At 34.0% G+C, this 16,490-nt stretch overlaps 3 protein-coding genes across 3 annotated transcripts; 1 reads left to right on the forward strand and 2 right to left on the reverse strand.

Moving 5' to 3' along the window:
* Positions 1 to 7,126: 7,126 nt before the first annotated feature.
* LOC120773780 lies at positions 7,127 to 14,409 on the reverse strand. The gene is made up of 8 exons (XM_040102869.1): positions 14,209 to 14,409; positions 11,511 to 12,872; positions 11,037 to 11,428; positions 10,704 to 10,980; positions 9,943 to 10,110; positions 8,880 to 9,878; positions 8,457 to 8,827; positions 7,127 to 8,393 (listed from the first exon to the last, which is right to left on the reverse strand). The coding sequence occupies exons 1-8, from the start codon at positions 14,323 to 14,325 to the stop codon at positions 7,550 to 7,552; spliced, it is 4,530 nt and encodes a 1,509-aa protein (XP_039958803.1). The 5' UTR covers positions 14,326 to 14,409; the 3' UTR covers positions 7,127 to 7,549.
* Positions 13,095 to 13,913, reverse strand: LOC120773373 (protein CutA homolog). Its single transcript, XM_040102201.1, has one exon. The coding sequence runs from the start codon at positions 13,719 to 13,721 to the stop codon at positions 13,194 to 13,196; it is 528 nt and encodes a 175-aa protein (XP_039958135.1). The 5' UTR covers positions 13,722 to 13,913; the 3' UTR covers positions 13,095 to 13,193.
* Positions 14,410 to 14,754: 345 nt separating the features above from the next.
* LOC120773371 (ras-related protein Rab-21) lies at positions 14,755 to 16,107 on the forward strand. Its single transcript, XM_040102199.1, has one exon. It carries the CDS (start codon positions 14,955 to 14,957, stop codon positions 15,636 to 15,638), a length of 684 nt encoding a protein of 227 aa, XP_039958133.1. The 5' UTR covers positions 14,755 to 14,954; the 3' UTR covers positions 15,639 to 16,107.
* Positions 16,108 to 16,490: the final 383 nt, after the last annotated feature.

A 16,490-nucleotide genomic window follows, 5' to 3' on the forward strand; every position in this document is an offset into this window, starting at 1 on the left:
GCTTATGGTATGCGTTTGTAAAACATGATCGATATGCGATATTCATTAGAAGTACATGTTATATTTGCAAACATATGTACATATGTGCTATATATAACGTCGTCTTTTTCAGCTGTTTGATTATATTTTGGCACAACCCGGCATTCACTTTATTTATTGACAGCTGCTTTGGTGCTTTTATTTTAGCGAGCAGAGGTGAGGGGGTCGGCTTTTGTAGAATTGAAAAACAATAAACTTTTTAAATTTCTATAGATTATACCTTTTCAAATCACATACCGCAACTTTAAATGAATTTTTCAAATATTTTTGTCATAAAATCTATGCTCTTCCCCAATTCAAACTGGTGTCTTATTAGCTTAGTCGCTACCTTTTTGCTGCATATTTCTAATATTATTTACTCTCATCGATCAAATTTAAGTCCAATGCGCATATTTGCTGTTTATTTTAATTTTTGTGCTTTAAATTTATGATATCATTGAAAGTTAAGATATTTACTAAACTTTTTTTTCAACCGATTTGAAAGGGAAGCCTTAATTTTCATAAAAATCATTATTTTAAGCTGCTAGAGTTGAATTTTATGTATATTTTTTAGCTCAGAGCAGAAATAGCGTTAGGACGGGATTCTTATGACTTTTTTCATAATATAATATATTGAAATTTTTGGAATATTTTATAAATATGTTAAGTTATTTGATATACAATTATATACAATCTCTGAAAATTTTCTTCGAAAAACATCAAGGATTATAGAATTCTTATTGCAGGAGAAAATTTAAAAAAAAATTTTAATTTAATCTTTCACAAAGATCAATATATATATATATATATATATATATATATTATAAAGATATATCGTCTCCTAAAATGCAAAATAACTTTTCTCATAAGTTTACTGGCGAAGGAAAACGACATAATATAATCCACTCTTATTCAAACAAAATTTCAGTTTTGGTTATAAAATGGTTATATATTGGTTATATCTGATAGCGAAAGCTGAAAATTGTATGCTAGTGAATCGTAAGTAATAAAAAACTCAATTTTGATTCTTTTGACGATTCGTTGTTTTGCATTTTAGGTGACGAAATAGATATATCATATCTTTAAAAATTCAAGCTAGTTTGTAATCAAGTTCAAAAAACGTTGAAAATAGTACCTAAAGGGATTGAAGTAAAGCTGTTCACTTTATTGGTTGTTTCAGAATTTTGAGAAGAGATTTATCGATAGTTTTACTAACACATTTCAAAAAAAAAAATATTTTTTTTCAAATATATAACCTATTCCTCCCTAATTTGGATACTGATTTAAAAGAAAAGCTAATTTTGCTTCTGTTTTGTATATTTAATATAAAAATCAGTTATAACTGTTTGGGAGGACAAAGCAAGAATTTGTGAAACAACGTGAAGAAAGGATTGCAAAAAGAAGTGATTGGGGTACCGAAAAATAATAGAGGCCGTTTCTCCAGACATTAAAATTTGAATTACCACATCTGAGGACTCCAGAGCAAAAGGAAGAAAGACAAAAAAGTATAGTGTTATGGACGCGACCAAAAGCAATTAGACGATAAAGCTAATCAAGAAGAAGAAGAATCATGCTTTTATTTATGCACTTCTCGCACTATTTCGGTTACATTTTACAGATTTTAGATTTTGTATAAAACGGGAACAGGAATACAGGAACACAAATTTCGAATATTCCTTCGAACATTTCGAGGTTATGAGCTTGCTTCGAACATTTTTTTATGATAAAATATCAATATCTAAAAATGGATTCTCCAAATATGTTTTCGAACATATTTTTTATGGTTTGATTAATTGATTTTTAACCATATCTGATTTATATTTTGAAAAACGTGCTTATTGGCTAAAAACTAACATAGATTAGATTAAGTTAAAAGGCTGCTTTACGTAGTCTTTTGTGAAGCCATAGAAAAGAACTCTTGTGTACTCTTAGTAGAAGAAATTTGCACAGGCGTTCAATTTCCACACCCGCCAGCTCGGTGGGATGCGGTTCCAAGTGTTCAAGTCTTGATCTCCCAAGCGCGGGACATTCAAGAAGGAAGTGTTGAGTTGTTTCCGCCTCATCAGATGGACTCTGGTAAGATTTCCAACCTTACATCATGGTCGCCAATAGAGCATTGGCCTGTGAAAAGCGAGGTGATAGCGAGGTTAGGCATTCCTTGACCAATCCTGGCCGCAGTGTTAATGAGTTCAAGGCTAGTATCGCCGCTTCTCTGGAGACTGCACTCCGGAGAGCAGTACATCTACTGCAACCTTAATGTCTGCAGACTCGGCTTGGACGGCACTAATATAGTTTCAAAAAAAAAATGAGTAAGCTTGGCTAAGAATTAATTGTGGACATGAAGAAAATCGCCAATGGCGGAGTTTTTAATAAATTCACTACAAGAATGCGCAAAGTGTACAAATACATATATCCTAATTAGTATTGGAAAAGTTTGTGATTTTTTTTATTTAAAATTATTATTTTTTCTTTCTGTTTAATTAGTATTTTTCCCTCAGCAATATTTATATATAAAAACTTTAACCTTTAAATCATTTATTTCTTTGATTTGATTTCGTGTAAGCCACGCCATGATTGGAATTAATAAGTTGTCAGAAACTCATCAAACTCAACAAAAGGTCACTCATACGCATCGTCAACCCGTATCACTTGAAACGCGCACAAACCCAAGCATGACAATAAAGACATATATATTTAGGTATTTTCATGCGAATTCAATCGCCTTTAAACACAAAACGTCACTTACCTTTATTGCCAACGATTTAAGCCAACAAATGAAATTCCCTTGAACCGTAAAAAGTGGGAGGGCCCAAAGCGGGGATGCGTTTTTGTCGTTATTATAACTTTTTGGTAACTTAATATATGAATATATGTAGACACCACATAAATACACACACAAACACACTTGGAAACTTGCACTTACAATATGATTTTCACTAATAACTCACGCCACCGCCAGACAAACTAAGCAAACAAGTTGAGGATCGAAACTACCGAAATGACTTTAAGTGCGTCGAGGGTGAAAAGTTGGCTTTATTATGTGAACGTGGTATAGAATGGTGTCTGCTTGCTGTTTTCTTTGCTGCAGTTCTTATAGATTTCGTTGTTGTTGTTGCTGCTGCGTGAAATTTTGTTTTGACAAGTAATCGGATTAATCCATAAAGCAGGCAAAAAGTCGACGCTGCTTTGGTCGCGTAATAAATATGTTGCTACTTTTACATGAACTTAATCCTTAGTGCTGGCTAAACACACTTAAACACACAAGCACAAGTGCACGTTGACTTCGTGAAGCTTTACTTTTCATTAGTTGCTTGAACAAAGTGTGTAAAATGCAACAAAACTAAACTGCGGTTTGGTAGCGTAGGAAACGCTTCAATTTAATAAATGAAGGATTTGAATGAAATCAAAGGTAATTACCGTTAGCAGCGCTATAACTCAATTAATATAATTTCTGAAATATTTTTTTTTTTGGTTTTTTTTTGTTTTGTAGATTTCTTTAAAATTACTGCGTTCAAAAAATTATTTTAACCTTTAAATTAACGTTTGTTGGAACATTTTATAAAAAAATTAAATTTTATTTAAAAGCAAGGACACTTTAACAAAATCACATTTGCAAATAGTAACAATTTTCTTTATTAATTTAATTTTTTTTCCAAAAAAAAATTTTTGACAAACCAAAAAGAATATTATTTTCTTTGTGTTTTTTTTATTTTTTTCCAAGCACTTCAAAAAAAAATTTATTTCAAAATATTTTTAATTTAAATTTTTTTTTTCAAAACATTTTATTTCAATTTTTTTTTCAAAAATAAATATATTTTTTTTTAAACTTCAAGCAATTTTATTATCGCGTATTGCCGCCTTGCGCCGCATTCAATTTCCCGTTTTGTTCGTGCACACTTCGTTTGAATACCCGTTGCAAACTGAGCGCCATCAGACTCGTTGGAGCAGTTTTGTAGTCCACCGGCTGGTCGCTGTGAGTGACAAACTACCCAAAACACTGCGCGAAAATATCCCAAAACAATTGCCGCACAGCTGACTTTTGTTTTGTCAACAAAATAGCATGATAAAAAATCGGTAGTTGTTGTAATTAAGCGCATGCGCCTGCATAAAGAAATTTTGGCGCCAATCGCATAATGTGTAGAAAGCAAAAACAACACGCGTGAAATGCTCATTTGTCTAGCATTTTTAACTCACTTATTCCCTTCTTGTGACTTTATCTGTATAGCTTTTCCTCATTCTCTTTTCTATGCTTCTCTTTATGCTATATTTCTGTCTTTATTTTTTGTTTGTTTCTACTTTTTAAGGAGGCTCGAGGTTAACACGTCAAAAGCATATGCTTAAGCAACTTTTCAAATAAATACATGTATGTGTATAAGTATATATGTAAATATATAAGTATATATGTAAATAAATGCTAAATCAGCTAATGCCTAAATTCATGCTACATATTTTTTTGTTGATACCAATATGGCATGAGTAGTGAATCCCGAAACACGATTTCGATTGCGGGATTACAGTGATTTATAATTGTATTCTAGAGACAATATATGTATGTATATTACTCTATTAGGGTCTGGTAAAAGCTTCTCATCTTTATTGGCGTAGACAACGCTTACACGATTATAGCCGAGTTAACAACAGCACGCTAGTCGTTCTTTCTTTTCGCTGTTTGGCGGAAATAAGAGATTGCAAGTGTAGCCAGGTGCTTTTCCACCTGGTGATTCCAACGGAGTGAAAGTCTTGCCCTGGCCGGTAATGCGTCGAATACTTTTAGAGCTGAACCGTTTTTATCCATTCGGACGACATGACCTAGCCAGCGTAGCAGCTCATTCGTATAGGTTCTTTCCGATCCGGATGAGGCTTTTGGTAATACTCAACGTTCGTTTACACACCAGTATAGTTTTGCGGGGATACCAAATTCACATATAGCGGCACAAAGGCAGCTCCTTTTCGTGCTGTGAAAAGCAGTTTTGAAATCGACGATCCTCTTTTCACGGGTCTTTTCCAAGATTTTGCGCATGGTGAATATATGTTCCAGGACTAAGGCCGCACTGATAAAGTCCAATCAGTTTATTGACGGTGGGCTTTAATCTTTCACCTAACAAGACTCTAGCAAGTCTCTACTTCCTTGACTAAGAACTTGGTGACTTCTTAGTCGATACCCCATCTTAGTTATGTATGAAGATCTACATACCTGATTTAGAAGTTCAGTGTTGGTGACCAATATTTTATAAACTGGGAGTTATCGTTAACCTGCCATCAACATAAAATTAATTAAGCGAAGTTCCTAACCAAGGACGTTTTAAAGACCTCATAACGCAGATATACAATACTTCTTCTTATCAAATCTAGAAAAGAAGGTGAGGTCATCCAACGGTAGGCCCAGAGGGCTAGGTGGGCATACAAAGAGGTGGTTAGTGTCATGCAGGCACTCATTGGAAGCGGGACATACATATATTAGATGTGTCTATTCTAGATAAGTAGGAGTTTAACATGCTACAGTATCCAGAACGAAGCTGCGCTAGGGTCACTCTCGATTCTTGAGTGGTAGTTTGACTCCAAGAGCGCCATTCACTGAGAGGGAGTCGATGAAAGTGGTTATGACTCTACTCTGAATGGCGATCTGCAATTTATTGTGTCCGAAGTCTGGTCGGCGTATTGTTTTATGTCGTCGACGTAATTGAGGAAGAACCTCTTGATGCTAATACTAATACTTACCTATCCAAACGGGATTAGATCGCCGATTGGCTCTTGGCCAGATAAAATTCGGATCAATTTCGGTGCGTAGAACCGGCTGTTGCAAGGATTGGACCTCTTGATGTTTTTAGGAGGCAGCTCCGCTACAAGCAGGGGATGATTTATACAAAGGCACCCCAGCAGAAACTGCTGCTTTTAGATAAGTTCATTATGCTCCTTAATTGAGAGCATGCGATCCTCATTGTGTATTGGAAGCACAGAAAACATTCCTGAAGTAATTTAGAGTAGTATCTGTCCTTGGTGGGTTCAAAATCTGAATGCTTTTTGGTCACGTTGACCTGACTATCGTTAAAATGGTTAATAACAGCCTAAAACTATTTCTTAGAAATTAAAGAAAATAAATAAAAAATAAAAAAAAAAATAAAAAAAAAAAAAATAAAAATAAAATAAAAAAAATAAAAATTAAATAAAAATAAAAAATAATAAAATTAAAAAAAGCATAAAAAATAAAAAGCTAAAAAAATTAAAAATCAAAAACAAAGAATTTAAAAAAAGATATAAAATAAAAATTAAAAAAATAAATTTAAATTACAAAAAAATTAATAATTAGATATACATACATATTTTGAGTTACACGCGATCTCAGTCTGCGCTAAAAACAAATGTTACTCCACAGACCATTGTAAGTATTTTCTTCTAGAAAATATTGTCCGTACGATAACATATGGTTGAAAAAAATCAAAAGTTGTTAAAAAAAAGTTGAATTTTACTTAAAATTACGATTTTTTATTAGATCGAAAACTGATAGCTCAGTGTTTGGAGAACTATTTTATACAAAACATGCAGAAATTTGATGGTGATGGTGATAAAACCATTTTTCTGCGAGTAATCACTCAAGAATTTGAAAAATATACATTCATACATACATACATATGTATATGCAGAGCTGATCGCTCACACTGTATAAGCCTTTAACGAAAATAATGATTTTTTAAAAATTTAAGATAGTATTTTTAAAAATTATAGATTATCGAATTATGCAAAAAAAATATTAAAAATCGTTTTTTTTCCAAATTTCACACTTGTTGTACCCCTTTAGGATAAAGACTAGTTTCGAAATCCCTGGTGAGTCGACGATTTTTTATAAAAAAATTTGATTGATGTTTGTCATAACATTTTGATGGAGAAGCAATTCATTATTTGATATTATTTTTGCATTTTATTTTAGAATTATTGTAATGTTTTGAAATAATCTTTTATAGTAATTTTTGTTATGATTGAAATGTTTAAAACCAGAAAGTAAAATTTATAATACAAAATTTTTGGTAGTTTTTATAGTTACAAATTTATAAAATTTAAATTTAAAACGCTTCTTTTAACAAAGAACTGAGTGCATAAACTCAAATTAGTGTAAAGTTTAAAATTCTTAATATTTATTGTACAATGCGACATCAAAACACTTTTTATTAAAGATATAAAAGAACTATTTTTTTACACGTAAGAACTTTATAAATGTGACACTAATAATGATAGACTTATAAAATATATATATGTATTTGAGAATATGAAATATGCGCATTAAAAGTGGCCTGGGTAACGCTGGATACCTAGGCAGTTTATAAATGACTAAAAAAATGAGTTTGTATATACTACCATATATAACATTGTTAAGATTGCATGCTATTGAAGAAAAAAATGTTCTTCTTTTCTTCTAAACTTCTAAATATTTTCGCTGCTAACTAAAGAACCATTTATTGAACGCGAAAAGTTTAGTTTTAAATTTCGAAATCGAAAATTTTAGTGAAATTATGTAACTACTAACTAAGAAGCAAATTTAATCGTCCATAATGAATAAGCTATTAAATTTCGCGTTATCATCCACCACCAACACCACGCCACTGTCCACTGCCTCAGAATCATTATTAACAGGATTATTACAATAATTTTGTTCTAAAACTGCATTTCTAATTACTTCGGGCATTTCTTCGAAGCCCTGCTGAACATCTCCGACATTGCTTATGGCACTACTTTCAATGGACGAGGCATTTTCCGTTTCTATTACCTCCAGACTGTTGCTATCGCTGCACACCAACTCTTCTGCTAAATCAATAAACGGGCTATCGCCCGCTTGCTCCTCAGTTGTGTTTTTGTTATGCACTTCGCTTTCGTGTTTTCGCAATAGCGCGGCTTTTTTGAATTGCTTATCGCATATCACGCACTTGTAGGGGTTTTCACCTGAGTGTATACGCATATGCACAAGCATATTGCTCTTTTTAGTGAAAGACAATTGGCAAATACTACACTTATGCGGTGTAATGCCTTCGTGTATCATGCGATGCTCCTTGAGATGGGCTTGCTGTCGAAAGGAGAGCAAACAGTGTTCACACTGATATGGCCGTACATCCTCGTGTATGCGTTGGTGTGTAATCAGCGCGGCCATTGTGCGGAAAGCCTTATCACAGGCATCACATTTATGTGGCCGCTCTTGCGTATGTATACGCATATGCATTTTGTGGGTGAAGTGATGTTTGGACTCTTTGCCGCAGTAGTGGCAGCAGTAAACATTTTTTCCTGCGGTGTTTTTAACATCACTCTTTGCGACTTTTTCACTTTCTTTTGTAGTTGCAGACTTTAGATGAGTTTTCATATGGTTTGTCAAGGTACTCCTTCTACTGAAACTGTAATTAAAACCAAATCCAATTAATCATTGTTCGAAAAAGTTCCAAGATATATATAATTACCATCTTGAACAGTGCTCGCATCGAAGCTCCTCATCCTCTATATGTGTGGCCAAGTGAACTTGGAGCACATCAGACCCAAGAAACGCTTTACCACAAATGACGCACATGTGAGCAATACTATCATGTATGTCATTTATGTGCCGTTTTAAATTATAACGGTTCTGAAATGTACGTCCACAGTGCGGACATTCCGGTTTTTCTTGTTTGTCTTCATGAGACAGTAAATGCTTTTCCAATCTGCTACGTAGTGGAAACCATGTATTGCATATCTTACAGAGAAACCTTTTATCACCATGCGTTTTGATATGCCCACAATATTCTGCCCATGTAGGCAGTTTTAAGTCGCATGTCGAGCAGGTGTATTCGCTTAACTAAATAGAAGAAATATAAACAAAATTATATACATACATTTTAAATACTTACAGGTTCCTTTGCACTTGCATCACTAGGTGTTTCACCATCGGCACCTATTGTTGTTTCGTCCTTCTCAATTTCTTGTGTTGTGACCGACTCATTTTCAGTGCACTCATTGCCAGGGAAATCACTACTTTCTTCCTTCATAAAATGCATTTCACAATCATCAATATTGTTGGAGTCGTCAACGCCATCAGAGTTTTCTTCATATACTACATCAGTTTGGTTGCACTGACTTTCTTCGTCTGAAGACAATATCTCTTCTACAAAGTTCTCATCTTGATATTCGCATGCATTTAGTGTTTGGCATACTTGTTTGGTAGAAAATTCTTCGTCTGTTAACCCTGGCATTGAATCATCATCAATTACTTCAATAATATCATCCTCATCGTTAACTTCGTTAAATTCATTATTTAAAATTTCTAAACATTTGTCTGCCGGCAATTCCATATCGCTAAATACATCTGTGTGCGTATCCAAATCCAGTTGAATTCGCTTTTCTGCAATTACCTCATGTACTATCTCATTTAACGGAACGTTTTCTATCGGCACCAAGCGCTTTTGCATATCGACACCGCGCTTCTGCAAATCTAACCTGAGGCGCTCTTCGGCTGTTAATTCAGGTAAATTATCTTCATCTAATATTTCTACAATGCTCTGGTGCTCTTTTATTTCCATACATAGGCTTGTGGACTCAATTATCTCCTGTGTGTGATTTTCTTCGATAAGTACGCAATTCGATTCCTGAGTAGTTGTCGAAATATTTATGTTTATTTCTGAAATCAGACTTTTGTGTCTTATTACATCAGCCGTTTGATCAAATGCATTCACTTCATTAGGATCAAATTCATCTAGAATATTAATTGTCGTACTATTTGTTTGTGTCTGCATCTCCTGCCGCAACCGCTTTTCGGTTTGTTCACTTTGCTTTCGCAAATGGTAAGAAAAACGCAAACCATTCTCACATTGCTCGCATATATGCTGTGGTAAAAAGTCATTTTCTTCTATCTGAAATTAAAAAACAATTTTTATGTTAAAAATTATATCAAAGAATAAAAATTATTTTCTTTACTGCAATATTCGCGCAAACTCTTAGCAGCTCCGTCAATTGCTCATCGCCGTGAAAACACTTGAGTCTTTCAGCTCCGCCACAAATACGACATACTTCCATATTTTCTTTATAAATGAATATTGAATTCGAATAATTTATTAAAAATTTGCCACAAATAGTTTGTTTACTTGAGAAAATCCAACAACATAATTACAGAAAGAACAAAACAGCTGACCGCGTTGCCAACTACCAATCAGTGACCAAAATAATCGATAGTAGCGTGCCTCGAAAATAATCGAATTAAATTGCTTCAAATTGGAAAAATTAAAATTTATTTGAAATATAAATGCAATTAAACAAAATTTGTTAGCTAATTTCGAACAAAATAAAACACAGGAATTGTTTAGTTGTGCTGCAGTATGTAAACTATATAGATTGTTATTGTAAATATTACAGTCTTTTCAGTGTACCAACTTCTGTGAAGTGTACTGCAACAAATTGTCATTAAGCGAACAGGCCTCAAACTGAATTTAAGTACATATGTAAGGATGTGTTTTGAAGCCAAAGTCCCGCCAATATTAATATATTCTGTTAGAAGTTAACGGTATTTTATTATATAATTGTATAATATTTTCATATAAAAAATTTGCGCGTTTCTTCAAAGTGATTAATAGATGTTGTGTAAAAACAGTGTTAAAATAAAAAACTAAATAAATTAAGCGGTAAGCGATTTCATATTTTATTATCAATATTTTTGCTAAAAATAACTGCTTTTATCGTACTAAATTAGTAAGTTTTAAAGTCTTTCGCAACAAAACGAATCCATGGCTCTTATCTGTTTTGGTATTATGCAAATCCATATGTTTCTTTAGCTCAACAACGTTAGAAAATGCGGATTCACACAGTTCACATTGGAAGGGTTCGGTAGAGTTAGTGTGCTCTTTTATTGTGTGCGCTTTTAAGTCCTCACTGGTTGCGAAGCAAAGTTCGCATATTTTACAAACGAAATCAGTCTCAACGGATAGTTCATGTGTGGTCAAATGACGAAGCAAATTTTTCCTAGATGAAGATAAAAATTAATGAACACTTTAAACTTATGATATACATTTACTTACTTAATTGCAAAGCATTTAAAACATTTTCGGCATTGAAATTTCTTAGCACGGCTCGGTTCCAAAGCGGACGTCGTCATTAAGTCCACGACATGTGCTGAAGAGCCAATATCGTCTGTGCTCTCCGATGTGCTTTCGCCAGTAATGCCATTTGCTTTATCATGTAGAGGATCATCATCTATATATTCGAGTAGCATGTCTGAATTTTCTTCGGTCGTTCCTTCACGATTCGCGCATGACATGGCAGAGTCAACACGCACATAGTCGTTTAAGTGTTTTTTCATATGCTCCTGAAGCAGACTTTTATCAGCAAACACTTCTTTGCATATGGCGCATGTTGTTAGCTCCATATTACCACGTTTCGACTTGATTGTATGTCGTTTAAGAATATGCGTCTAATAGAAGATGGAATAAATTGAAATTTCTTATTTGTTATACTAGTATTTTCAAAATCATTTAAAATACTGTAAACATTACCTTAAGGCCATCTTTTTGCCGAAAGAGTGCACCGCATTTTTCGCATGGAAATGGTTTATCGCCAGTATGACGGCGTATATGAAATACTAGACTTTTACATTGTGTAAAACCTCTATGGCACACCTCGCATTGATATGGTTTCTCACCAGTGTGTGTGTACATGTGTTGCTTTAAGGATACATTCTGGGTGAAGCTTTTGTTACACACATTGCACTGAAATGGTCGGTTGCCTTCGTGTGTTGCCATATGTCGGGTAAGGTTTGTTTTAGTGCTAAAGTCCCGATTACATTTAAAACATAGAAATCTTTTTGTTGTATTCAACGTATCGCCTTTTCTGGCTGATTTAGCGCTAGGACTACGAACATTTGTCTTCGCCTGGTATTTACGTGTTTTACTTTTAATTTCCTTTTCGGCGACTTCAGTTCGCACCTGTGATGAGGTGTCAACACTTTGTTCTTCATCTAGGTTATCTTCGACCATACATTTCATTTCGATATCATGGTCATCCAATAGTTCTTCACTATCATCAAAGTAATGCAATTCTTTAGCTGTAGTAGTTTTTTCGTGTATGGAACTATTATCTTTCAAAAACTCGCCATCTTCATCAAGCATTGCTTGATATTCCTTAAGAAATCCTCCGCTACTTTGTGGTTGCGGCTCCTCTGTACCAAGACTGTTTCCAGTATCGTCACTTGGTTGAAGATTTTCTTCCAATATTTCTAATTCGGTTTGAGACTCTTCATCGGTGTATTCAAGTATTTGTATTTCGTGTTCCGGTGAATGTTCTTTTGGTGTTTCATCTTCACAGTTTGTTATATCATCCAGGTTTTCTTCTATTTCTACTTGAATATCGGATTCAAAAGACGGGAAAGTTTTTATTTCTTTATCTGCACTTCCTTTTTTAACATTTAAATTCATTTTATTTTTGTGTATGTCTTTTGATATATCCTCCGATGTATCACCTAAGCTAGAACTTGTGGTCTTCAGTGTTATTTGATCGACACTGTTTTCCGTTTTTCCAATAGCAGTTTTTCTGTTATTACTTTTAACACTACCAGACGTCTCGGAGGCAGAAATTGCACTTTCATCTTTCTGTGCCGGCATTTGCGTTGAAGCTTCCGTTTTGTTGTGAGTATTCTCTTCATCAAGAATGTTTGACAATAGATCATCCTCATCTTCGTTGTTATTTGATTTTTCAATAGCGTTATTTGTTACTAATTGAAAGTCTTTACTAATCTTTTCGAGAAAAGCCTTCAAATTTTTTTCCGAGTCGTGGGCTGACTTTACGAAATCATAGGCTACTCGCAGTCGTTTTAAGCATTTAGAACAAATTAACGAGGGCATATCATCACTTTCAGTGAGCTGGAAAAAAAAAACGAAAAAGACAATAAAATATAGTGAAATCGCAGTATTGTTATTAATTTGTTTACAATAGTTAGCGATTTTCACGCCTTCCACCAATTATAGAATGAAATTATTTTTAACGAAATCGTTTATTTACGGCAATTACTGCTTCAATGATTAGAAATTTACTTGACCTCACTGATCTCATATTTCATTCTATTTGCAAGACAAACAAGTAGATAACATTTAAAGTAATTCAATTTATTTTTAAATTTATAATATGCAAATATTTCACAATGCGTTTCAAAGACTTCTGTTCACCTTTTGTTGGCTTGTTATTTACTTCTTATCTGGCACAGTTTGTGCAATCCAACTTAAATAAGGTGCATTGCCATTTTCAATAGGCAAGGTTATAACCTCCGCCACGCTGTAAGAATGGTTCTCACGTACAAACTTGATTACTTCGTCCATGCGGCTAGTTCTCGTTTTGATCATCATTAAATATTCGTTATCCTCATTAACTTTTCCCTCCCACATGTAAATAGATTGTATATGCGGGATTATGTTGACACAAGCAGCCAATTTCTTCTCCACTAAACCTTGTGCTAATTTTTTGGCTAACTTGTCATCTGGTGTTGTCACAAATGCCACCGAACTGCTGCCTGCAGTATATGAGTCTTCAGCAGTAGGATCACTCATGTCTTTACAACTGGTAGTTAGGGTGCTACCACAAGATTTATATGATTGTGTTGTTGCTCTTGCGTTTAAAATATTCGCTGCAACGACGAGGGTCACCAACAATTTTCGAGAAGTAAAAAATGCGGGTGTATAACTCCGGGAAAGCACCGTTCGTATGAATGATTGCATTTACAATGTGCTCATTGGCAAAGTCCACCTTAAAATCTGCCTTAAATAGCTAATTTAAGCCGGTGTTTTTGTTTATGTTTACCAGATTAATTTTGCTGATTGTACTGAAGTTCGTATTTCGTAGCAGAGTAGCTTTTTAAAAGCACATATGGTCACACACAAGCATGTATGTGTAGCCATGATTAAAGGCTGTCAAAGCAGCAGTAAGCAATTGGTTATTTCTAATAAATTTGCGAAATGCTTCTTAAATTTGAAGAACGTATATGTTTTAATAATATCGGTGGAAATGTACAAAAAGATGATATTCATTTCACTGTACATGATTTTATCATAATAGCAAATTAAATGAACCGGGTACATCTGCGTATTCACTTATTTGAACGACCCTGTTGTCACTAGTAAAAGAGTTTTCTGCGCGGCCATCTTCTCTAGTACATCGTCAATTCGTGTACTAGAATTTAGACGGTTAGATATACAAAATATTTACCTTCAAACGTGTTGTAAACACAAACTTTTCGCACAATTCTTCATCATCCAAAAGTGATACGCCATCGTCCGATTTCATGCAGACACGGCATATACTTATATTGACGCGAAAATTCATTATATTTAGTATTTTTCTAATCAATTGATGCTGAAATAGCGAAAATTCACTTACAACTCTCAAAACGAACGACAGCTAGCGGAACAATAACAAACGGATTGACTTACAACACTGTTCCCAGATTTTGGTGTTGCCAAAGCGATGTAAAATGTGACAATTCTTTCCATAGTAATTTTATTGTTCACCATTAAAATCGGTCTCTAAAACTAAAGTCGAGAGAATACTAAACTTAGTTAAAATACTTTTCAATGACTGTTTTATAACTATTATATAACTATTATATTAGTTATATAGTATATATGTCTAACAAAATTAATGGCAATTGTTCAGCAAAGCCAAAATTATAATAAAAATTGTAAAAGCTCTAACCTGAGATGTGGCAGTGCTCTTTTCAATCACAGCTGTCATTTAAGACGTCATTTGCGAAGGAATAGTAAATAAAACAGATGGAAATATACTTGATGGATAAGAAAAGAAAGTACAATACTGAAAAGGAGGTGTCCGATATCGAAATCCAATTTGTTGACACAGCGATTCTTGTTGCAATTTAATTAACAAAATATATATACGTACTGCGTAATAGTTTAAATAATAACGTAGCTTTGCTACTTGCAAACTTAAAGGCAAAGATGCCAACGAATAACACCAGTTCTAATTTCAAGACTTTCAAAGTGGTGCTACTGGGCGAAGGTTGTGTTGGCAAAACTTCAATCGTTTTACGTTATGTCGAAGATAAATTCAATCCTCAACACATCAGCACCTTGCAGGCTTCATTTCTAACCAAAAAGCTAACTTTAGAGGATGGTAGCCGAGCACATCTTAACATCTGGGATACTGCTGGTCAGGAACGTTTTCATGCTCTCGGACCTATCTATTATCGTGGATCACATGGTGCCATACTCGTTTATGATATTACCGACGAAGATTCCTTTCAAAAGGTAAAAAATTGGGTAAAAGAACTTAAACGTATGCTGGGTGCTGAAATTGTTATAACAATTGTGGGCAATAAGACGGATTTAGATGCACAACGCACGGTGCCACAAGATGTTGCATTAGAATATACCGAAAGTGTGGGGGCACACTATTTCGAGACATCTGCCAAAGCCAATGAAGGCATAGAGGAGCTATTCACAGCGCTTACACAATTGATGATACAACGTCATACTCAACGCGAACAAGAAACTAGTTCATTGCGTCTGATGCAGGGTGGACGTACGTCACAACGGTTGATAGTTGAGGATGACTCACAGGATGGCGATGAAGAGGGCAGACAAACGCCTACAACGAATAGGTCATGCTGTGGTGCTGGTTAAAATAGTGGGGTTTATTTAATTAAATTCTAAACACCCAAACTACAAAACACTTGTTAAAGGGGAAGGGTGGCAAAAGTAGCGTAATTATGTTAATGAGAGTGTGTAAATGCAAATGATGAGAAAAAAATACTACGACGATGTAGACAACGCCAACGCCGACGCAGCCGCCGCTAGATTAAATTGTGATAAACTTATTGTAAAATATAAATTTAATATTTTTTCTATAAAAAACGCTCTAATAATGTATGCTTTTTAAACATCTAATTCCATACACTCTTCTACTGTCGAACAAAAACTAAAAGTTAATTTCTACTTTTACTAAATGCTATATTGATCTAATAGCCAATTACTTTCAAATTTCGATACATTTAAAGCTTGTTATTTTTAATACACATTTGTTGTTATTATTGTAATACAATTAAAGTTCTCTGCTTCAAATGGCAGCAAAGAAATTACAAAAGACTTGAAAGAATGGATATTTTTTATTTATATTTTTTTTTTAAATATGATTCATGCAACTGTTGAATTAAGCAACGAATCTGTGCGCTTATCTTATTCTTATCACTGTCGTTAAGACCGTATACGCATACGTGTTTGTATGCTGCATGATTGTGAGTTCTTTGTAGTGGTCACCAACCTGCACAACTACAAGTGTCTGACTAAAAAGAGTTGATATTTGAAGTATTTATATTTTGAAGATATAAATAAGTCAAAATATTTGCTTTGTTTGCGTATGGTGTTTTATATTCAGTATTTTTTACATCTATATACATACCTAGGTAGACTTTTGGTGGAAGTGAGTATAGGGTGCATTACTTACCTCTAGAAGCGAACAAAGTGTATTTGTGAGAT

The sequence above is a fragment of the Bactrocera tryoni genome, chromosome 4, assembly GCF_016617805.1.
Source record: "Bactrocera tryoni isolate S06 chromosome 4, CSIRO_BtryS06_freeze2, whole genome shotgun sequence".
NCBI lineage: Eukaryota > Metazoa > Arthropoda > Insecta > Diptera > Tephritidae > Bactrocera > Bactrocera tryoni.

Coding starts and splice junctions, on each gene's coding strand:
- LOC120773373 (XM_040102201.1), bottom strand. CDS start 13,721: ATGCAATCATTCATACGAACGGTGCTTTCCCGGAGTTATACACCCGCA.
- LOC120773371 (XM_040102199.1), top strand. CDS start 14,955: ATGCCAACGAATAACACCAGTTCTAATTTCAAGACTTTCAAAGTGGTG.
- LOC120773780 (XM_040102869.1), bottom strand. CDS start 14,325: ATGAATTTTCGCGTCAATATAAGTATATGCCGTGTCTGCATGAAATCG. Junction 12,873..14,208: donor TGTTTACAACACGTTTGAAG/GTAAATATTTTG, acceptor TTTTTTTTCCAG/CTCACTGAAAGTGATGATAT. Junction 11,429..11,510: donor GGCAAAAAGATGGCCTTAAG/GTAATGTTTACA, acceptor ATCTTCTATTAG/ACGCATATTCTTAAACGACA.